Source organism: Esox lucius, chromosome 19 (genome assembly GCF_011004845.1).
Source record: "Esox lucius isolate fEsoLuc1 chromosome 19, fEsoLuc1.pri, whole genome shotgun sequence".
Taxonomy (NCBI): Eukaryota; Metazoa; Chordata; class Actinopteri; order Esociformes; family Esocidae; genus Esox; species Esox lucius.
The window spans coordinates 15,153,048-15,176,182 of NC_047587.1; the positions used below are offsets into that span (position 1 = coordinate 15,153,048).

The 23,135-nt window shown below is 44.2% G+C and overlaps 1 protein-coding gene across 2 annotated transcripts in view; it reads right to left on the reverse strand.

Annotated features, from left to right (window-relative positions):
- Nucleotides 1-1,035: 1,035 nt before the first annotated feature.
- The window catches only part of duox (dual oxidase), a 28,239-nt gene continuing 6,139 nt past the window's right edge, over nt 1,036-23,135 (reverse strand). For both annotated transcript variants that reach the window (XM_029115220.2, XM_020040554.3), the window contains exons 9-34: nt 22,837-22,933; nt 22,478-22,568; nt 22,166-22,268; nt 21,821-21,993; nt 21,228-21,403; nt 20,592-20,710; nt 20,249-20,389; nt 19,922-20,038; nt 19,167-19,369; nt 18,717-18,902; nt 16,925-17,150; nt 16,723-16,816; nt 15,878-16,053; nt 15,509-15,581; nt 13,719-13,796; nt 8,567-8,745; nt 7,728-7,958; nt 7,485-7,584; nt 7,143-7,192; nt 6,148-6,275; nt 5,518-5,671; nt 4,841-5,064; nt 3,707-3,865; nt 2,995-3,150; nt 2,641-2,769; nt 1,036-1,659 (exon numbers count right to left, since the gene is read on the reverse strand). In XM_029115220.2, coding sequence (XP_028971053.2) covers nt 1,537-1,659; nt 2,641-2,769; nt 2,995-3,150; nt 3,707-3,865; nt 4,841-5,064; nt 5,518-5,671; nt 6,148-6,275; nt 7,143-7,192; nt 7,485-7,584; nt 7,728-7,958; nt 8,567-8,745; nt 13,719-13,796; nt 15,509-15,581; nt 15,878-16,053; nt 16,723-16,816; nt 16,925-17,150; nt 18,717-18,902; nt 19,167-19,369; nt 19,922-20,038; nt 20,249-20,389; nt 20,592-20,710; nt 21,228-21,403; nt 21,821-21,993; nt 22,166-22,268; nt 22,478-22,568; nt 22,837-22,933 — 3,686 coding nt within the window. In that variant the 3' untranslated portion in view covers nt 1,036-1,536. The remainder of the gene's footprint in view (nt 1,660-2,640; nt 2,770-2,994; nt 3,151-3,706; nt 3,866-4,840; nt 5,065-5,517; nt 5,672-6,147; nt 6,276-7,142; nt 7,193-7,484; nt 7,585-7,727; nt 7,959-8,566; nt 8,746-13,718; nt 13,797-15,508; nt 15,582-15,877; nt 16,054-16,722; nt 16,817-16,924; nt 17,151-18,716; nt 18,903-19,166; nt 19,370-19,921; nt 20,039-20,248; nt 20,390-20,591; nt 20,711-21,227; nt 21,404-21,820; nt 21,994-22,165; nt 22,269-22,477; nt 22,569-22,836; nt 22,934-23,135) is intronic.

Consider the following 23,135-nt stretch of genomic DNA (forward strand, 5'->3'; position numbering starts at 1 on the left):
GGTCTTCACATTTTAAATATGGGGAAATCTCTTTAAAAAGGATACTCAAGTGCACACATCAAACAGGTTAATGATACCTAGCTAACTGGCTAACATTGTATTTGAAAAATGCATCTGGACAAAGCAGTAGGATTTTGTTTGACTTTGTCTTCTAGCTCCTGATCTTAATAATAATCTGAAGATACGACTAAGTAAATTCAGCAGCGCTAAGGTAGACATAAACTGCCTTCTATCCTGAAGTTTGTGTGGTGAGCTTTCTAGTACCCAGAGTGGCTGAGGCATAACCCAAGGGCTGTTCGACATAGAAGGGAGAAGTCATCAGCAGATTCCATCACTATCATCAGCTATCCTCCAATCCCATCTCTCTGTTCAAGCCATAACAGGACTTTCTCCATCTTTGGAGGAAGCTGCATTCAAAGACACTGATGTTTAACATGCAGTGTGCTTGTTTGTTTCATGCATTTGAAGTGCTTTGAGATTCTATGAAAAGTGCTATTGAATAATATCAATATCATTATTAAAGAACCTTAAATAAAATAATTTGTGTGTTTGTGTGTGACTGACCAACCAGTATCCATTATCAACTTTCATATAAAACCCTGAACACCAGCCAGGTTTACAAGTAAATATCTCTTTTGTTTAGTTTTCTGTCATTTTCAAGTCACAGAACATCATCCAGCATACTCTTTGCATTTCGGACCTTTGGGTATTTGAGGACAGTTTTACAGATGTTACAGGACATTTGTGGATTCATGGGAAAAGATTAACAGAACCACAACAGTAACCTGCTCAAAACAACTCAGATGTCCTCACATTGAACTGAACACCTGTGAAAAGAATTTCCTTGTCACTGCAACCTGGCACTAGTGGACAGACTTACTGGCTTCCCATCTGATTTGATCTTTGGAAGCAAATAATAACTGTTTGTTTTTGTTAATCTTTATTAAAATACCTAAGCTGGTAGCAGGTAATGCTTTTGATCATTTATATCATTTTGATAATGTAGAAGACTGAAAACTGATGGTGAAGCCTTGCGAGACAAATTATTTCATTTATTAATTTTTTTTTTAAATAACATTCGTTGTACATTAGAAAGAGACCTTTATAAAGTAGTAGCATCTGTACATCCAGTTACATTCAGATATACAAGAAGTAAAATCAAAAAAACTTGGTGTGCCCCACGATGTAATTCTTCACAGTAGCAAGTGTTGTGTGTATAGTATTTCCCAGTCCAGTATGTGACACTTCAACCAAACATCCCCCATCCCTCTTAACGAGGGTTTGAACCCTGTTTTGAAGCTGTCTTTTTGTTGTTGTATTTGTTACATTAACTTGATTAAATGTAAATGTAACAAACATTTACTTGAAGTAAATGAAGTAAATGTAAAACCAGTTTATATCTGGGGTTCTGATTGGGTACAACGGTTAAACTAAACACATTCTTCAAGAAAACAAGGGATGTCATACATTTGTAGGTAAAAGAAATGAATGTAGCAACAGCAGTTTGCTCCATTATGGGAGATCTCCAAGCAGTGGTTAGAAGTTCTCATAGTGATGTTGGAAATTTGTCTGGTCTCTCTTGTTCATCTGTTGACACGCCTTCTCCACATTCTTAGTTAGACCAGGAGGACCACAGCTGAACACTCCAATCTTATCAACCTGGAGAGAGAGAGAAGAGCAGGAGATACAGAGAGAAGGAGAGAGGGGGGAGAGAGAGAAACAGTAAGACACCCCGAACCAATGCTGTCAGCTTCCAGAAACTTCCGGGGGCAGCCCAGTCCCTACACAGCTGCCTTCCGTCGGGGCCTCGTCAGGGGAGGTATTAACCAGGAGTTGGAGGGAAACAGGAGGATGCTCCCCAAGCCATGCTTCCCTAACCTTGGTTCAGATCCAACAACGTGGGAGCAGGAAAACAAGGAGGAAGATAGCCAGGAGATGGGGGAGGGACAGAGGTACGACGGGGACAGAGGAAGGACAGGAGATTGGGGGACAGAGAAAGGACAGGAGATTGGGGGACAGAGGAAGGACAGGAGAAGGGGACAGAGGAAGGGCAGGAGATTGGGGGACAGAGGAAGGACAGGAGACGGGGACAGAGGAAGGGCAGGAGACGGGGACAGAGGAAGTACAGGAGACAGGACAGAGGAAGGGCAGGAGACAGGGACAGAGGAAGGGCAGGAGACAGGGACAGAGGAAGGGCAGGAGACAGGACAGAGGAAGGGCAGGAGACGGGGACAGGAAGGGCAGGAGACGGGGACAGGAAGGGCAGGAGACGGGGACAGGAAGGGCAGGAGACGGGGACAGAGGAAGGGCAGGAGACGGGGACAGAGGAAGGGCAGGAGACGGGGACAGAGGAAGGACAGGAGACGGGGACAGAGGAAGGACAGGAGACGGGGACAACTCTGTCCATTCCAACACTCTGCACCCACAAATGTTTGTGGTATTACAGCCAACGCCTATAGATGCTAACAGCATTCCTACAATAACTGATTACAGTGTGGAATAATATACAGATATTTTCATACATATTTGGTAAAGACATATTTGGCATGACAAACAGCTATCATGGACCAGCCATCCGAAGGACACCCAAACAACGCCAACAGTTTGCAGTGACTGAGGTTTTGTTTATTAGTGACTGACCTCAGGGTGCACCTCCTGCAGGGAGTTGAAGAAGGAGACAAATGGCGGCCTGCCGAAGTGAGTGACAGAACGAAGGCCAGTGAATAGGCTCCGGTTCCACACTTTTTGGAAGTGACGCTCACACACGTACTGTCGAGACACAACCCGGATGCACACTGGGTCAGAACCATGTCAGGCATCACATACAGCAGTAATATTCAAGCAATAATACTGTTCTCCGTTCATTTACATCAGTCTACAAAACTGACTTTAGACTCGAAAAGGAAACTAACCACTTAACTTACCAGAAGTTCACAATTGCACCAAAACACAAACCCAGGATTGCATCTATAAAGCCGTGCTCGGTGTGCTCACCAGCATAGTGGTTCGGAGGTCAAACTTCTCAGGGAGCTGTGTGATGTAGATGTGGACTGACACCAGGTCCAGGGTGTCCTGATCCTCCACCTCCCGGATGATTTCAGACACCCACTCAAACTGGCGCTGTGTACGTGTCACCCAGATGAAGTACACCTGCAGAAAAGACATGCAGGCAGATTGAGAGACAGACAGGCAGGCAGAGAAACAGACAGCCAGGCAGACAGGCAGGCAGAGAAACAGACAGCCAGGCAGACAGGCAGGCAGAGAAACAGACAGCCAGGCAGACAGGCAGGCAGAGAAACAGACAGGCAGACAGAGAGACAGACAGACAGGCAGGCAGGCAGGCAGACAGGCAGGCTGACCAAGAGACAGACAGAGGGACAGACAGAAAGACAAACAGGCAGGCAGACAGAGAGACAGGCAGACAGAGAGACAGACAGGCTGGCAGACCAAGAGACAGACAGTCAGACAGAGTGACAGACAGAAGGACAGACAGTGAGACAGACAGTCAGACAGAGACACCAACATGCAGACAGAGAGACAGACAGGCAAGCAGATTGAGAGACAGGCAGACAGGACAACAGACAGACAGCCAGATATACAGACCAAGAGACAGAGGGAGCATACAAATCCTCTACTTTTTGATAATGTAGATGCTAACATCTACATACTAGCTTTGCATTATGCTTGGGTTGGACAGCAAACTGACTTTTTTACACTGGATCTTGCACTTGATAGAGGACTTGAAGACCAGGTCCTTGAGGATGGATGCGAAAGGGGTGACTCCAATCCCACCGCCAACCAGAACGGACACCTCGAAGTTGGTCCAATCCTGGTGGCCCTCACCAAACGGCCCGTCCAGATACAGCTGTGGAATGGGAGTAAAAACATATGCTAGACAGGGAAGGAAAATGTACAACAGAAACACAACAACCTACCCTACCGCGCTCAAAGAAGCACGCTGACTTTCGCTGCAAGCCGGTAAAGCGCCATGGATACTTTTCTCCCGTTATTTTACCAGGCAAGTACGACTTAGCTACTTCGTAAGGACTTAACATTAATTTTGGTTAACGACCTTGCTGAGGGATAAAATGACAGATTGTTCAGCTTGTGGATGAGAACCTTTTGTAGACTGGCTTCATTACCCAGCCACCCGCGTTCCCTGTAAACTATGCGCGTTCAAGGTAGGGCAGATTTCCTCCAGGTCTGCGGCGCAAAAGACATGCCAATCTGCGCAGATCACATAATTAAACTTCAGTTTTACCAATTAATTTGTATTATAGGAAAGATAAACGTTATTTAAGGCAGAGCATGAGCACATTAATATAAATGTGAGCGAAACCTACACAAACGCGTGCCGCAGCCAATCGGTACGTCTAAAAGACGGCATTGGTTGTGGCGCAAAGGTATAGACGGGGTGGATTCCAATCATTGTCGGTTTACAGGTAGCACACGCCCAACTATTGACACTTATCAAAGAGAATTTGTAAAACTAAGTTGCCCTGGATGTTTTACTGCAAATATGTAATGGACATTCGTGAACACACAAGCCCTGATCATCCAACTATTCAGGTAGGCCCTTTCCCTCCCTTATAGCGCAGAGCAACCTACAGCAGCAAAATGTACTAAGGAAAATAAATGAAGCCAATCAACGTATTCATCAAATTTGGTTTGCAACAAACCTGGTCAAAATGAATAAACAAAAATATCAAGTTGCTGGTTTGATCGCGGCACCCGTTTTATCTGCGTCCATTTAATTGACACGAGAGATATTCTGACTGCATTACATTAAGGGAGCTGGATAACGTTCTAGACCACTAGTTAAACAGTTCCCTCTCCGTGCCTTGGGAAATGTTTCCTGTTGCTCGGGGTCGTACGCCTCTCGGAGTTGGCTGGTCCACGGTCCGACAGCACGGATGTGCAGGCTGAGGGTCTCCTGGTGAGGCGCAGACGTCAGCGTGAACGGGTGATACTCGTCCGTGCCAAGCGCCAGGCACGCCACCCTCACCCACTGGCCTGAGCGGTATACAAAACCCTGGGGGCGCTTGAACTCCAGGAATGTCACACCTGCAGAGGGAAGGATGAGGGTTAGTGAGAGGCAGGAGGGGGAGAGAGGAAGAGAGAGGAGGGGGAGAGGGGAAGAGGGAGTAGGGGAGAGAGTGACAGGAGGGGGAGAGAGGAAGTGACAGGAGGGGGAGAGAGGAAGTGACAGGAGGGGGAGAGAGGAAGTGACAGGAGGGGGAGAGAGGAAGTGACAGCAGGGGGAGAGAGGAAGTGACAGGAGGGGGAGAGAGGAAGTGACAGGAGGGGGAGAGAGGAACAGAAGGGGGAAGCAGAATAACCACCAGTGTTATGAACTGTGTTGCCCACATTATGTCTGTCAGTACCACACAGCGTTTTCACATGAATAAAAACGCAGTGGCGTTGAGTTTAGCCTGGTCAGTGTGCCAATCCCTGCTACACGACCCGTCTTACAGTCCTCAACCAGAAGGATCCCTCCCTATCTCTCCCGACCTCTACCTGAAGGCAGCAGCGTAGCCTTGACCACAGGGATCTCCACCTTCTTCCTGTTCAGGCTGATGAGTTTGTCCAGGAGGAAGAGCAGCGCTGGGGGGATCAGGTAGATGTAAAATCTTGGCGCCTGGAGCAGTTGGAAGCTGCCGTGGATCACTGTCTGAAAGGAGGACGAAGGATTTCAGAGTGGGCCTTAGACTACATCTCAACCTCAAATACTGCAATGCTAGTCAGGGAATGGTTTCTGATTTCAATGATAATGGCTAAGAGAAGCATTGTACCTCAGTATCTAACCAGGATTGCAGTTAGAGTAAGGTATCTATGTATCTAACCAGGACTACAGTTAGAGTAAGGTATCTATGTATCTTACCAGGATTACAGTTAGAGTAAGGTATCTATGTATCTAACCAGGATTACAGTTAGAGTAAGGTATCTATGTATCTAACCAGGACTACAGTTAGAGTAAGGTATCTATGTATCTAACCAGGACTAGAGTTAGAGTAAGGTATCTATGTATCTAACCAGGACTACAGTTAGAGTAAGGTATCTATGTATCTAACCAGGACTACAGTTAGAGTAAGGTATCTATGTTTCTAACCAGGAATACAGTTAGAGTAAGGTATCTCTGTATCTCACCAAGACATATAGGAGCACATAGAGGTAGTGTGACAACCAGAAGCCTCGGAAGCTGATTCGTCTGAAGTAGCGTGAGGCGAAAACGTGCATAAATGACAAGACCAGAAGGAGCAGGACGCCGGTCATTCCTGGAGTGGACACAGGTCAAAATGAACACTTGCAATGTAATATTCAGCAATTGTCCTCCAGAAACGGGTTACATTTTGGGGACCCGTGGTCAACGCCATTTGAAACAACAGCGTTACACCCAGAAACGGGTTACATTTTGGGGACCCGTGGTCAACGCCATTTGAAACAACAGCGTTACACCCAGAAATGGGTTACATTTGGGGGACCTTAGGTCAACGCCGTTGAAATAACAGCGTTACACCCAGAAACGAGTTACATTTGAGGGACCTGTCGTCAATACCATTTGAAACAACAGTGTTACATCCAGAAATGGGTTACATTTGGGGGACCCATAGTCAATAACATTTGAACCAACAGTGTTACACCCAGAAACGGGTTACATTTGGGGGATCTTTGGTCAACGCTGTTTGAAATAACAGCGTTACAACCAGAAACGGGTTACATTTGGGGGACCTGTCGTCAATACCATTTGAAACAACAGTGTTACATCCAGAAATGGGTTACATTTGGGGGACCCATAGTCAATAACATTTGAACCAACAGTGTTACACCCAGAAACGGGTTACATTTGGGGGATCTTTGGTCAACGCTGTTTGAAATAACAGCGTTACAACCAGAAACGGGTTACATTTGGGGGACCCATGGTCAACGCCATTTGAAACAACAGCGTTACATTCAGAAACGAGTTACATTTGAAGGACCTGTCGTCAACACCATTTGAAACAACAGCGTTACATCCAGAAATGGGTTACATTTGGGGGACCCATAGTCAATAACATTTGAACCAACAGTGTTACATCCAGAAACGGGTTACATTTGCATGGTTATGACACAGACTAGTGGGAGGAGCTTGCTTTCTGTCCTACCTGGAACAGTCTGGAAGAACCACCAGGACCATTTCATTGGCATCTCAGACCTGCAGAAGGAAAAAAATAAAGAGACTAGACTACAGTAGGTTTGATATCACATTGTTTTTGGTCAGAATGTCTGCACAATTACAAAACCAATATCAACATTTTTATATTCCACTTGTACAACATGAAATGCCCAATTTCACAAATATAGTTACGCTCCAAACGTTTAAAATGTCGACTAACGACCAACTCACGGCAAATGCAGACACAAGATAAACATGAATGTCACGCCTCCAGAGTAAAATAAACTGATCTCCAATGTGTTGTGTGGTGAAACGAGGAAGGCGTCATTACCCATTGTTGGATAGGACGTTAGGGAAGAGGCAGGCCAGGATGCTTAGATCACACACTGAAAACACGTAGACGTTCACCACATGACCCAGCGAATGGACCACTACAGGGACGGGGAGAAGAGCTAGGTGAGGACCAACGCCACAACCCAGGTAGTGCTTCCATCTGGACACACAACTCATTTTGGCAAACTGAGTGACCATGCCTCGTTCACCCTGGGTAGCATGAATGGGTGTGACCTCTGACCTGAGAGCAGGACGGCAGACATGGCCATGAAGCGGTGGAAGTCTATGGCGGCGTCGAAGGGGATGTATCTGTTGAGGAACGTCTCCCTCCCCAGGGTGATGAGGTTCCGGCACACCGTCAGGAGCATGTAGGGGTACAGGAAGGAGATGGCCGCCGCAGAGCCGCGGGACACCAAAACACCCACCACGGATGTGGCCGGCAGGCCCGTGGAGTCGGCCTGTAAACCATAGTCTACCACACACACACACACAGCTCAGGGTCTGGATCTGACAGGTTAGGCCTTGTCCTAAAGAGGCAGATTAAGCCTTGTCCTAAACTGGATTTTGTTATGCCCAGTCGGCGCCGTGGAAACTGGCCTGACAGAAGGTTCAAGCGCTCAGTTTATGTGCACACGTGCTTGGGGTGGCAACAGCGTTCAAAACACACGTGCTACTCCTTATTCATTTCCTACTTCGTCGGCTGGGTCCATAAAACACTATCGCGTGGTCACTTGAGGTGATTTAGTTCAGGCTGCTGAGATAACAAACAGTTGGCAGAGCAGGTGTCAGAGAATTACTGGAGTTGGCAAGACTGCTAACATGATCTGGGAGCAGAGGGACTGCAAACATTAACAAGATCTGGGAGCAGAGAGACTGCCTGCTGTAACCCTGGTCACTGAAGGAAGATGGAACAGAGGACAAGACAAGAAGAGCATAACAGAATAGAGTAAAATATAACTGAACAGACTGAAACAAGAAGAACATAGGGGAATACAGCAGAACAAAATAGAGTGAAACAGAGTGGAACAGAATGAAACAAGCAGAACAGAACCAAAAAGAACGCCACAGAGCAAAACTCACGGTAGCATCTCTCCAGAGCCACTCCAGCTGTGATGCCATAAACAATAATGAAGCAGACAATGTGGCGTCTGTAGTTCTCAACAAAGCGTTTAAAGTGCTGGATTTTCTGCTGTATGGGGTTCCTGTTGTAATGCTCCTTCCTAGGCTTCACATAGACCTTAGGACTTTGGACCCCCAACCTGAGAGGAGGTTAAAGAGATTAGATTCACATTAATATTACGATGCAGATTGTATTTATTGTTCTAAGAGCATTTATAGGAGTGATTGTCAAAGTAGGTTCTGGGTGTCAGAGTAGTTAACTCTCACATATGGATGACCAGTTTTGGAACAAGGTCTTTCAACAACCTTTTGCAACCTTTTTGTAACCTTCATTTTAACAGGAAATCAGAAGACATTATCAAGAAACACCTGAAACCTTCAATACATTCAATTAAACAGGTATACAACAATGTAGCAGATGTATGTGCAAGTTCTACCAAATGAGTGATTTTCACTGAATAGTTAACAGATCATGTGATTCAAGCTCAATGTATTGAAACCCATTTATATCTTTCAGGTAGCTGCCCACGGGAAGCGAATGCAATTTGAAGGCAAGATGGAGCCCAGGTTTTCTAAAATGTAATGACTTAAGGAGTTAGTAGTTAAGAGCACATGGAAAATACAGTTTCAGCTGGAAAGATCTCCAAAGATTCTATGGCAGTTTTCTGGGCTTTCCATCTGTAGATGCTCTACGGATATTTATACTATCAACAAACTATCATAAACAAAGCAAATGCTTGCTAAGTGTTACGGTTAGAGATAGGATGAGGCTTAGGTTTAGTGCTAGTAGATCGTTAATTGAATGGTAATGCTTGCTAGGGTTAGGGTTAGGCCTACAATACATGTTAGGGTGAACATTTGGTAAAGGGTTAGGGTTGGGGATATGATGAGGTTTAATGTTAGGATCAGTAGATAAATTACTGAAATGTCATTGATAGTCTGCGAACAGTCCGTAAAGTATCTACCGGTACAGATGAACTGTCTAAATAAAGTGTTACCCTGCCTACAACAATATACAATCAAATCTAACAATAAGTAAGTATATTCAAGTTAGTCAGGGTCGTGTCTTACGCAGCAAGCACAGAGGATGAAGACAGTAAGATGCTAAGGCCTCAGTTTGTATTTTATTGGAAGAGGGTTGTTGCGTGATAGGGTATAAAAGATTAGGTAACACTTTATTTGAAGGGGGGTGCATAAGAGTGACATGACACTGTCATGATACTGTCATAACAATGACATGACACATGAAGGAATCATTTTGAACTTTTATGAATGTTGTCATTAGGTGTCATTCGGTTGATTATGTCATTTTTTATGCAATATTGACATTGTTTGGGATGTCTTTGTTATGATAACTTGACATTAACTGAGACAAAATATCCTGTCAATGTCTTTTTTAATGACAACAGTAACCAAGACAACATAACCTGTCATAAACATGGGCCTAATTATCAAACTTGAAGAAACTATTTAGCCAGTATTCTGTCTGCCATAAAAGGAACTTTGCTGATCCTGAGACTGGCGCTCATACTCAGCATATTGAGCATGCATGGCAGAAATACAAATTGGAAATATGTATCGCACTCCTGAGTCACTGAAGATTCACCTCAAAATGATAGTGGCACCTCTGGTTAGTCATACGCCATTATAATGGTGTCTTGGGCAGGCTTTTCAATGATGCAAAAAAACAAGTCAAGTTAATATCAAAGTTTTTTGCAGGAACATATTTTGTACTGCAATTTTGTTAATGGTGAAGCAGGACATCCATTCATGTAACTAGTGGTTTGCATGAACAATAGGCTAAGTAATATACATTATTCAAGAGATAATATACATAATCCAATTTGTAAATATTATTACAGTGCGGTAACCATTATTAAAAGGTAGACTGGCTACTTGCGTCTTCAAATAGGTGTGACACATACAAAATGTATGGTAGCATTTGGGGTTGATATAGAAATGTGAAGGACACTTTTATATTGAAGGACACTTACTATGGTTGGCCTATAGGGGGCAGTTTGACGTGGTCGTGTTGCGTTGGGACTGTTAACGATCAAAACACCTGCACGTTATTGTAACTCTTCAAGGAAAAGCCATGTCTTTCTCATCATTTATCCTGTTTTCCTGGTCGGTAAAGTACAGAAGTACAATGGACCTTTCGATACGGTTTGATTACTTGCCTGTTAAAGTGTATGTAGAGGGTTGGAAAAGCATGGTTATTGTATAACTATGACAGAGATCCATGTCTATGTAAAATGCCATAACAGTGGTGCACTCCTTCGGGGGTACTGTACTGAATTAACAGCACTCCTGACAATATCCCTAGGATTAATTTAATTGAATTTTGTAACTGTATTGTTTAGGAACTTTTCAATCGTTGCACTGTAAGGGTTAGCGATTAGCTAGTTCCTTGTTCCTTGTTGTTACATGGCTTCGGTTGGTTATTAGCTGGCTCCAGTCAAGTGTTTGTCAGTTCCTGGTAGCACTTTGCTAATTTGTTCTATTTGTGTTAACATTAAGGTAATTTGTTAAACTGTCACTATCTAGCCTACTTTATAAATAATGTTTTCAATATGATTATATTATGAATAATTTATATTACTTAGGCTATAGTTTTCATGCAAAGAAATAGGTACTGTACATGAATGGCTGTCCTATAGCAACCTTAACAAATTACAGTACTAACTGTTCTTGCAAAAAACAACATGAGTTTATGTCCTGTGTCAACATGAACGAATGACACTACACCCTGTTTGTTAATGCATTTGGAAACCTTTATGGGTTATCACTGTTAACCGTTTGTTCATGTCTTGTTCATCATTGTTCATCAATGTTCGTTCAAGGCAACTACTGCATTTGTGAATGGTTGTTCATGTACCCTTATCGGAAAGTGTTTTTTGGGGGGGGGGGACATTTGTTGTGCAAAAACAATAAAATAAATGTGTTGCTTTTGTTAAGGTATTTAAAAGAATTTGACAGACTTAATTACATCTTTTTGACAGTATTTGAAAAACGTAATGACATCTTTATGTCCAAATTGTACCACTGTTCTTGAGGTCAAGAAACATATTCATGACACTGTTATGAAAGTCTTTGACAGTGTTATTACACATCATTACACCTTTATGACAAGTCCAAATTGGCGTTTCCCCTGTAGCCAACTGGAAGGCCCTACAACGGGTGGTGGAAACCACCCAGTACATCACTGGTACCCAGCTTCCGGCCATTGTAGACCTCCAGCACAAGCGGTGTCTGCACAGGGTGTGTGGCATCATCAGGGACCCTTCACATCCATGCCACAAACTGCCCTCCTTCCATCAGGCAGGTGGTATAGGTCTCTTCGTTCCCACACCAGCCGGTTCAAGAACACTTTATTTCTGCTGTAACCCTGCTAAACTAGGTGACCCATCACTAACCATATCCACACTTTGTACTACTGGACTCTGACACTGCCTTGCCAAGTCTGAAGTTTTCAGTTGTTACAGGTACATGTTTACCTCAGGAACCTCATTGCCGCTATCCCTGCATTTCGGTTGCACATACTACCCTACTCCTTCAATTTCATTGTACTGTACTTGTTCAATTACAGTAAAGTTGAACCTAATCTAATGTTGTCGTGGTTAATGTCAAATTGTCAAAACAAAGACATTCCAAACAATGTCAACCTTGCATAAAAAATGACATAATCAACCGAATGACACCTAATGACAACATTCATAAATGTTCATAAGGATTCTTACATGTGTCATGTCATGACAATGATAGTATCATGACATTGTCATGTCACTCTTATGCACACCCCTTCAAATAAAGTGTTACCAAAGATTATAATATATGACTGGGCATTGAGTAATAATACAAGGAAGCCACAGGACTGACAGAAGGCCAGCGCTGCACCCCATGTCAAAACCACGTTGCCCTAATCCCTATATTTTAGCAGCTCACACTCATGTTCTGTGTTGTCTGATAATGGAGGTAAAATGGGGCAGGTTGCATCACTGGGCAGACCATTGTAGATGCCAGACATGAGGTCAACCACAGAGCACCCAAACTCTCTTACACAACCTGGCGTCAGTCACTCTTCCCTCGAGGCATAATAGACAGGTACCGCTAGCAACACAGTCAGTTACCTCTAGCGACACAGTCAGGCACTGCTAGCAACACAGCCAGACACCACTAGCGACACAAGTCAGTCACTGCTAGCAACACAGTCAGGTACCGCTAGTGACACAGTCAGGCACCGCTAGCAACACAGTTAGGTACTGCTAGCAACACATTCTGGTATTACTGTCAGGTACCACTAGTGACACAGTCAGATACTGCTTGCAACAAAGTAAGGTACCAATAGCAACACAGTCATGTACCGGTTGCAATATTTCAAATGGCACACTGTTTCAAATAGCCCCGATCAAAACTAGTTTAGGGGTGGAGCTGGCATTTGGGATGCTTATCAGAATTGAACTTTATGTGGGAAAGAACTTTCTCACAAGAAAACAAGACATGTAATGGGCAGGATAAGATTCAAGTCCCGAGTTTGTCTGTGATCTCACCTTCTGTACCACAGAGTGGTCATGTCAATGAGCGGCACAACAACTAACCTCATGGACATTATAGCGTGCTCAGACTAGGAACATGGAAAAGCTCCCCTGCTGTCAGAACATGTCTGCGAGTGTGTCACATCATGGGCTGCGTGGAGCCAACAATGTCACAGAGCAAAGATTGCTCAGAGCCAGTGATGTCCCAGAACTGACTAGAAGGAGCCAGTGATGTCCCAGAACTGACTAGAAGGAGCCAGTGATGTCCCAGAACTGACTAGAAGGAGCCAGTGATGTCCCAGAACTGACTAGAAGGAGCCAGTGATGTCCCAGAACTGACTAGAAGGAGCCAGTGATGTCCCAGAACTGACTAGAAGGAGCCAGTGATGTCCCAGAACTGACTAGAAGGAGCCAGTGATGTCCCAGAACTGACTAGAAGGAGCCAGTGATGTCACAGTGCGGACTACAGGGAGCCAATGATGACACAGAGCAAAGTGCATGGAGCCAATGGTATCACAGAGCAGGGACCCAACAAGGCTACATCTTATTAAGATGTCTCTTGACCCACAACACCTTACCCTTTTCCTGTTCGTCTGCGAAGCTCCTGTCCTTCGATCCCTGGGACGCTGGACCAGGTGTCCCCTTCTGAACGTGACCTGAAAAAAAAAACAAGAGGTTACGGTTCGAAATAAGGAGTACAAGGTCTGCAGACCAGACCTTAGAACATGGTGGTTACCACATGCGGAAACAAATGGACAGGGAGTCACAAGACATAACAGGTTATATGGTAAATTTATTCAACATCACACCATCAAGTAAATCATTGGCATGTCTGCAATCATACCCTGATAACCAGTGTCCAGTGGAATAAGACAAGGAAATACATTTCCAGGCAATTCTAAACATAATTTCCCAAGATATGTTGGCAGCTAGGTCATCAGGGTGTGTACTGTTGACACATCGTTATGTTCCTGTTTTACTGCAGTGTCTATATCATGGATATCAACAGAACTCCAGCCACCGCAATGTGACTGGTGAACTCATGAACCGACAGAGTCAAATAGCTAGCCAGTAATCAATCAATACTGGCTGCATTTCAATCATTTACGTCATTCTCACTTTCGTGGGGTGATGGCAAGCGAAGGAAATGACTCTGTCAAATGGCCCTTGTCAAAGTTTACATACCCTTGAATGTTTGGCCTTGTTACAGACAAACAAAGTGACACACACAGGTGAAAATGGCAATTAAAGGTGAATTTCCCACACCTGTGGCTTTTTAAATTGCAATTAGTGTTTGTGTATAAATAGTTAATGAGTTTGTTAGCTCTCACGTGGATGCACTGAGCAGGCTAGATACTGAGTCTTCTGACCTTAATATCATCGAGCCACTCTGGGTAGATCTTAAACGTGCGATTCATGCAAGACGACCAAAGACTTTGCATGACCTGGAGGCATTTTGCCAAGATGAAAGGGCTGCTATACCACCTGCAAGAATTCGGGGCCTCATATACAACTATTACAAAAGACTGCACGCTGCCATTGATGCTAAAGGGAACAATACACAGTATTAGGAACTAAGGGTATGCAGACTTTTTCATTTTTTTCTTTGTTGCCATGTTTTGTTTTATGATTGTGCCATTCTGATATGACCTACAGTTGAATGTGAATCCCATAATTATAATAAAAGCTGTGAGCATGACTGTACCTTAGATTGAAGTACACTATGTTTACACATGATTGAAAGTGGACAAATACAGCTCTGGAAAAAATTAAGAGACCAGACCACTTTTTCTTTCCTTTCCAAAAAAGTTGGATAGTAAGGTTTTGAGTGAGGAACAGAAGGGTTAAAATTAAGAGACCACTGCAAATTGAATGCTTCTGTTCCTCACTCAAAACTTTCCTTTTCAACTTTTTTGGAAAGGAAAGAAAAAGTGGTCTGGTCTCTTAATTTTTTCCAGAGCTGTATATTCATTTTGTCGGCATATCTGCATTTCCTGGTCATTTTCCAAGACTGAAAACTGCATAATATTTTTGGTGTATTTTTTTGTGAGGAATGTGTCCTTTCATTCATCAAATTACAGGAGGGGAGTGGCACAGATAGACACGTACAAATGCCAACTAACTGAACAGTTTACAATAACTACAGATCCGCTAAAATATTTGCAAAAGCTAATTAGCAAAAACAAATTTTACATAACACATCATGTAAATCATTTTTCTAGCTGTCAAATGTAAATTAAGACACCGATTCAGTAAATAAAAAGAAAAAGCCAAATGACGACTTGTTTGTTTAGTGGGTCCCTCTGGTGGGCCAAAGCAAACGTCATCGCCGGCCCCACTTTGGGCAGCTGTACTCCAGTTATATTACCTGTTCCTATCTTGGCTGATGAAAGAAACTCGTTGGTGTCGACTCAGTCTTTTACCCTTCTCCTTCTCTATCCCTGCACATAGACACATAAACACATGACACGACACGATCACAACGTCCGATCCCATAAACCCAACGTGCCATGAACACAACGTCAGATCCCATTAACACACAATTAGACGTAATTATTAACACTACGGGGCTTTGGCAGGGGAAGCCTTTCAGCATGTAAGGCTGAGCTGTTAAGAGTGACTCTAGCAACATTTCATGGTTCAATTTCTACAAGCATCAGACACACATGAGCAGTAAGTCACCTTGGGATAAAAAGCCTTCCGCCAAGCGAGGCCCACATTGTTATAGCACCGTCACCTTTGATGTTGAGCTTGGCGAATGTCAGCTCCTTCTCGTGGTCCTGGAGGAGGACGTGGAAGTCCTCCCAGGTGATGTTGTCCTTGTCGTCGAAGCCCGCGGCTTGCAGCATGGCAGAGATGGCCTCCTCTACCTGGCTCTTAGACAGGAGGCTGCTGGAAATTTCCATGAACGACCTGAAGAACAGACGTGGTTAAAAAAAAAAACTTATCGCGGTTCTTATGTTTTCCGTTTTTTTTGGATTCGCGCGTACGGCTGCGTCTAAAACAAATGGGCTGGGATGCAGACAAAATGAACAGCCCACTTTCAGAGATCAGAAAATATCTGACAACTCTCAGGTTGGCTTGTAATGTCTGTTCAAGCCAGATGTTTTAAGGGGAGTCAGCAGATTATCATGACAAATACACTGAACAAAATTATAAACGCAACACTTTTGTTTTTGCCCTCATTCATCATGAGCTAAACTCAAAGATCTACGATGTTCTCTATGTACACAAAAGGCCTATTTCTCTCAAATATTGTTCACAAATCTGTCTAAATCTGCGTTAGTGAGCACTTCTCCTTTGCTGAGATAATCCATCCACCTCACAGGTGAGGCATATCAAGATGCTGATTAGACAGCATGATGATTGGGGTCTGAAAACCAGTCAGTAACTGGTGTGACCACCATTTGCCTCACGCAGTGCAACACATTTCCTTCACATAGAGTTGAACAGGTTGTTGATTGTGGCCTGTGGAATGTTGGTCCACTCAACAACCTGATCTTTGAGTTCAGCTCATGGTAAATGGGGGCAAAAACAAAAGTGTTGTGTTTATAATTTTGTTCAGTGTTACTGAGTCTTCACCTAAGTAGTCTGGAGAAGTCCTCTTTTGATAAGAAACCATCGCCGTCAATATCATGCATTGAAAACATCAGCTTAGACTTTTCCTCTGGTGAACCTGTACCAAACAGATTAAATTACAAACTGCCATATTGTTACATATTCAGATTGAAACTGATTAATATTTGTATTTGTTTAGGAATGATTTTGCCCCAATATCCTTTACCTTTCATAAAGATGACAATGACATTGAGGAACTCCTGGAAGGAGAGGTAACCATTGCCATCTTTGTCGGCGAGAGTGAACATGGAGTCGACAAAGAGGGAGTCGGGTTTGAGTCCAAGAGCGTCAGCAAACTCAGTTGCTGTCAGTTCAGTTTCCAGGGCTCCCCGGGTCTTCCTACACGAAACGTCACTCAGATCCCTGACATCACTCTTCTCTATCTCCAAGACCTGGAGAGGTTTTTACCAAAGGAGGCAACATTGTAAAAAGAAATTGCTTCAACAACCCATCTTATTGGGTGAGCTATGGGGCAGTGTGACGACCCATCTTATTGGGTGAGCTATGGGGCAGTGTGACGACCCATCATATTGGGTGAGCTATGGGGCAGTGTGACGACCCATCTTATTGGGCGAGCTATGGGGAAGTTTGACAACCCATCTTATTGGGCGAGCTATGGGGCAGTGTGACGACCCATCTTATTGGGCGAGCTATGGGGCAGTGTGACGACCCATCTTATTGGGCGAGCTATGGGGCAGTGTGATGACCCATCTTATTGGGTGAGCTATGGGGCAGTGTGACGACCCATCATATTGGGTGAGCTATGGGGCAGTGTGACGACCCATCTTATTGGGCGAGCTATGGGGAAGTTTGACAACCCATCTTATTGGGCGAGCTATGGGGCAGTGTGACGACCCATCTTATTGGGCGAGCTATGGGGCAGTGTGACGACCCATCTTATTGGGCGAGCTATGGGGCAGTGTGATGACCCATCTTATTGGGTGAGCTATGGGGCAGTGTAATGACCCATGTTATTGGGGTGAGCTATGGGGCAGTGTGACGACCCATCATATTGGGTGAGCTATGGGATAGTGAAATTCAAGAATTCAAAAGTCAAATGTTTCTTTGCCCTTTGGAAGTCCTTGAAATCATAAAGTGATATTATGACTAATGGGCTGATTTACTGTAACCAAAACCGCTTCCTCAATCACTAATCCCTCCAGCACTTCCTCATCAGATTTTAAAACAAGATCACAAATGTATTATATTTTTAGATGAGTAAGCACAAATGGGTTGTAGTGGTAATGAATATGTGGACCTGTTACTCATGATATCCCTTCCTGATTGCAAGGCGCGTCATTCCCAGAATTGAAAAGAACAAGAAGATCAGTGCAGTTAATAACTGTGACAACTTACGTGTCTCTGGTTTCCAACAAAGGTTTGTCTTTCACAACCATAAGTTGCAAATTGGCTTGCAAAGGCAGGTTAGTTACCGTGAAGCACATCTGCCATTTGGGTTTCCTTGATTAAAAAGTATACTATAACTAGCTAGTAAGACATGATATACAATTGGTCTCTGAGTGTCCAGTTCAGCAGGGCTATATGCTGGATCTACATTCAATATATCCAAGGGATATCTATTACAGTTTTTATTTTGTTGCTTGGGGTCAGAAATTCCTTTTGTTTACATTTGTTTTGGGAATATTTGGACAGTCAATCTGTAGATGGTTTACCGACTACTTACAGACTATCAAAACATTGAACTATCTGCTAACCTTAACCCTAACCTTAACCATCATCCTATCCCCAAACTTAACACTAGTTCCTAACTTAACCCTGAACTAAACCATCATCTGAACCTTAACCTTAGCAAGCATTTACTTTCTTATTTTGATTGTTTGTTGATAGTAAGAATCTTTAGAATCTACATCTATACCTTTGATTTCCACCCTATGGGCCACCATCAGTATGTTTTGTAGCAGGTCTGCTTGCAGCAGCTCCACTTGGTATGTCAGTACCTTGGCAAAGGCACTCCTGATGAAGGTCTCTACAATCTCAGCCCTCTGTTCTCGGGTCACAGCTTCTCCCAGCAGCTCGCTCTCTGTCATGTCCCTCATGGACAGCCTCGGCCCACCGTCTGGCAGCTCAGAGGACAGGTGCTTAACAAAATCCCCGCGCTGGCGCTCATCCTCAAAGTAAAGTACCTGGGGACAGAGTACAACAAACAGGGTTTGGCACAGATAGAACCACACCACCACAACAAACAGGGTTTGGCACAGATGGAACCACACCACCACAACAAACAGGGTTTGGCACAGATGGAACCACACCACCACAACAAACAGGGTTTGGCACAGATGGAACCACACCACCACAACAAACAAGGTTTGGCACAGATGGAACCAGGCCTCGGCACGGAGACGTCTAACCGACGAGGAAACCCAAAACCCCCCTCGCCAGCCTCTTACCAGGTCATAGTCTTTGGGTACTTTCAGCAGCAGGACCCTGTGGGAGCCGTCGCTGGACAGCAGGACGTCCAGGCGTGTCTGGGCCACCAGGCTGAGTGAGCGGAGGGCCAGGCCAGACTGGTCGAACACCTGCAGCCTCCGCCTGTCATCCACCAGCATGCTGACGGGCCGCTGGGCTTTCCTAGGACCCTGCCACTCGTAGGCTGGACAGAGAGAGGAGGGGAGAGTTCACGTGCTCTGACACAGTACCTGACCACGGGCCCAGAACGTCACACGCCTCCCAAACAACACGGTTGGGCGCAGCGGGCTGTGGGCGTGCTGAACAGAGGTGCCCCTTTTTGGACCGGCGTTCTGTTCAACGTGCAACGAGCGATCCGTATAAACCTCAGATAATGTCTGTTGCCTGAGATTCAGTAGGCTCACTTGGCTATTTACAGTGTGAAGTATTGCTAGGTAATGTAGTGTATGTATGCATATAGAGCAGGGGTGTCAAACCGGTTCCACGGAGGGCCGAGTGTCTGCAGGTCTTTGGGTTTTCCTTTAAATTGGTTCCCAGGTCAGACCTGAACAACCAGGTGGGGGTAGAAATTAACCAATTAGTGAACTAATTAATCAATCAGGTACAAGGTGAGAGCGAAAACCTGCAGACACTCGGCCCTCCGTGGAACCGGTTTGACACCTGTGATATAGAGTGTAAAGCAGACAGAATTCAACAAGCGCAAATCACCACACACACACCACTCACACAAACACACCTGTTATTCCGGCAACAGCTTCCTCAGTGATTTTGTCTGCTCTTCTGTTTTTCTTCTGGAACTTTCTAAACTTGGTTTTTCTGAAGTAGGCCACCACAAGAGCCATGAGGAAGCTCACTGGGAAGAGGACACAATGGACAGATCATCACAGCCGTCATGTGATCAACAATGGCCATAACAGTCACGAAGAAACCATATGGTGAATATGTGCTAATCGATCTTTAATCAAATGCACTAATTGTAAGTTATTCTGCATATGAGTGCCAGCTAAATAACTGAGTAGGAAATGAGCAAGTGGTTTCTGATCGGTTAACCTCCAATACTGACCAACAGGGAAGAGAAACAGACAGATAACCGTGATTCCGAAGCCAGCTTTGCTCCCACTGTCAAAGTAGCTGAGCTTGGTGGCGTTGGTGCAGGGGTGGAGCTCAGAGGCCACGACCTGGGAGGGTTGTGGGCACGGGTCACCTGGACGGGCAGACAGACAGGCAAGAAGACAGACAGAAAGACAAACAGACAGACGGGGTTCAGGCAGGTGGATGGGCAGGGAGACACAGTCGCCATTACAGGGAACACTGTCACTAATTACCTATTTAGAGATGTTCCGATTAGCACCGTCATATGCCGACCATATCACAGAAAGGTGAATCTAAGGGAAGTGTCTGTTTACCGTCCTTCCAGAAGAAGACAGTCCTCTGTATGCCCTCTGCCCCTGCACTGGTGGCGGCCACGATGACGTCGTGAAAGCTTGTGTTCCGAATGGCCATGACCTCTTCACTGGTGAACCTCCTGGAGGGACAACAGACAGTCAGATCAGTGGGAACGTTACAACCCCTCTTTCGATACAGGTCACTGTATCGCAAGAGGGACTTCTGATATTCAAGGAAATGTGTCACATTTCCAAACGTTCCACATTTCCAAACGTTCCACATTTCACATTTGCTGATATTTTAATTTGCTGATAAAAAAAACAGATTGAAAACTACTGCCGATTAACCATTACTTACTGGCAGCAGCAGCTTTATATACGATTACCAGGATGTTTCTTTGGTTCTACTGCATAAACAGTAAACATGGGGCATATAGTGTTGGCAGTGTACAGTAACCCTGTCTATTGTTTTATTAAATTATTGTTATTATTATTAGTAGTAGTTGTAGTCATTTTAGAAGTATTAATGGTAGTAGTAGTAGTAGAAGTATTAGTAGTGGTAGGAGTGGTAGTAGTGGTATAAGTAATAGTAGTGTTGGTAGTATTAGTAGTAGCAGTAGTATTACTTATCAGACATTTGACTGCGTTCTCCCCTACCCGTTCTGTGTATTCTCAAACCAGAAGCGGTCCCCGTTCCTGATGCGTTCGAACTGGTCCAGTATCATAGCAGTGAAGACTTCACCGGGCCCATTTATGGACTCCAGCAGACCACCAGGGAACAGCTCCAGTTTAGAGATGTCTCCATCATACAGTTTGGCTAGGTCTATGAGCAACTGTGTACATAGAGACAGGATACAGGGTGCCTCAAATAGGAATAATATATGAAGAACATCTGTACCTGTTTTTGGGTCATAATCCCTGCTTTTGGATATATGTTGTTAAAGTGTGATTTGAAAACTCTTTAACCCGAACCCTCACAGAGGACTAATCCTAAAATTAAAATATATTTTATTATCATTTGGACCATTTTGACGTTGTGGTTGTCTTCTTTCCAGCTTCTTTGGAGCTGCTTGATCAAGTCCTTCCGCAATGCTCACTAAGGTAAAACCACCCTGTCCAGATCCTTGGCAACCATCACCTTATTAAATGGTTGAATGGTGGTCAATAATACATAAGGACTTGGTAACACATTAATAACAGATGCATAACACATTTGTTAGCGGCGTCAGCTAACACCATTAAGAATGTACCTGTGACTCAGTGGAGTTGAGCTGAGTGTTGATGTCTTCCCACCTCTGTACAGCGTGCAGGCCCAGGGCCGTTCTGACCTGGTTATAACTAGGCAGTCCAAAGTCGCGGCCTCTTTGTACCGACAGGGCAACCAGGTCAGACCGGGAGAACCTCAGGGGGCCGTACATGTAATCTGGGAGGAAGAGAAACTGTCAATATAAAAGCGAATCACACGCAACATTTATTGCTGTTGCAGGGAAATAAATGTTTTGGGTTCTCCCCCACATACAGACCCAGAAAAAGAGAGAGGTTGAAGGAGAGGGTCAACTAACACTGAAAAATTATGATGATTATTTAAAAACAACCTCTTAGGTCCTCCACAACAATGTTGTCAGATCTTTCTGCTATCTGGGAGGCCATGCCCATGATTAGGTCGTCTATATCCTGGCTGGTCTTCAGATTGGAGTTCTGCAATAGTGTGTCAACAGGTACATATGAATGACCTCAAGAATAAATCCACTAATGTTGACATTGGCAAACTACATCTTGAATGCACATTCAATCCATGTGCACATCCGAAACATTTTGCCCTGAAAAACATTACCCCTGTCCTATCCCTGGTCTGTAAGACACTATGTCTCTAAGGTTTTTTGTGTAGATGTGAGAGGACTGGATACCTGACGGTTCCAAAAGCTGTTGCACATCCTCATTGCTGGAGACAGGCTCCCATTGAGGTTGACAACATTACGAAAGTGGCAAGTTTTGTTTCTGTAGTCAAAAAAACAAAGTCAGAATGGCAGAAAATTACACGCCATGGCTGGTAGGTTGGAGTTAAAAGAGGATGGTAGATTTCCAGGAACAGGGTTGGATAGAAAACATACAGGAGGGTAGATCTACAGCAATAGGGTTGAGGTTAAAACCTACACCAGGGTAGATCTCTAAGAACAGGGTTGGAGTTAAGATCTACAGGAGGGAAGATCTCCAGGAACAGGGTTGGGCAGCCCTATTCCAGAACGTGTGAGCTAGGTCTCAGTACCTCATATAGACACCAGGGGGCACCATTGTGGAGAAAATACTGACGGCAGCGGCATGGAATTCTGGTGAGATCCCCGGATCCACAAACTTCTGGTAGCCTGTGAAAGAAATTCAGAGAATACTGTCACTGGAGAGTAATACAATAAAACTGCTATAATATAGAGGAAACAAAGCATCCAAAGTAATTTCCATTGGTATAGCATGTAATAATAATAATAATGTATTATATTTATATACGACTTTTCAAGGACCCAAAGACACTTTAAAAAATGAACATGGAACAGAAACAAACAAAAAAAG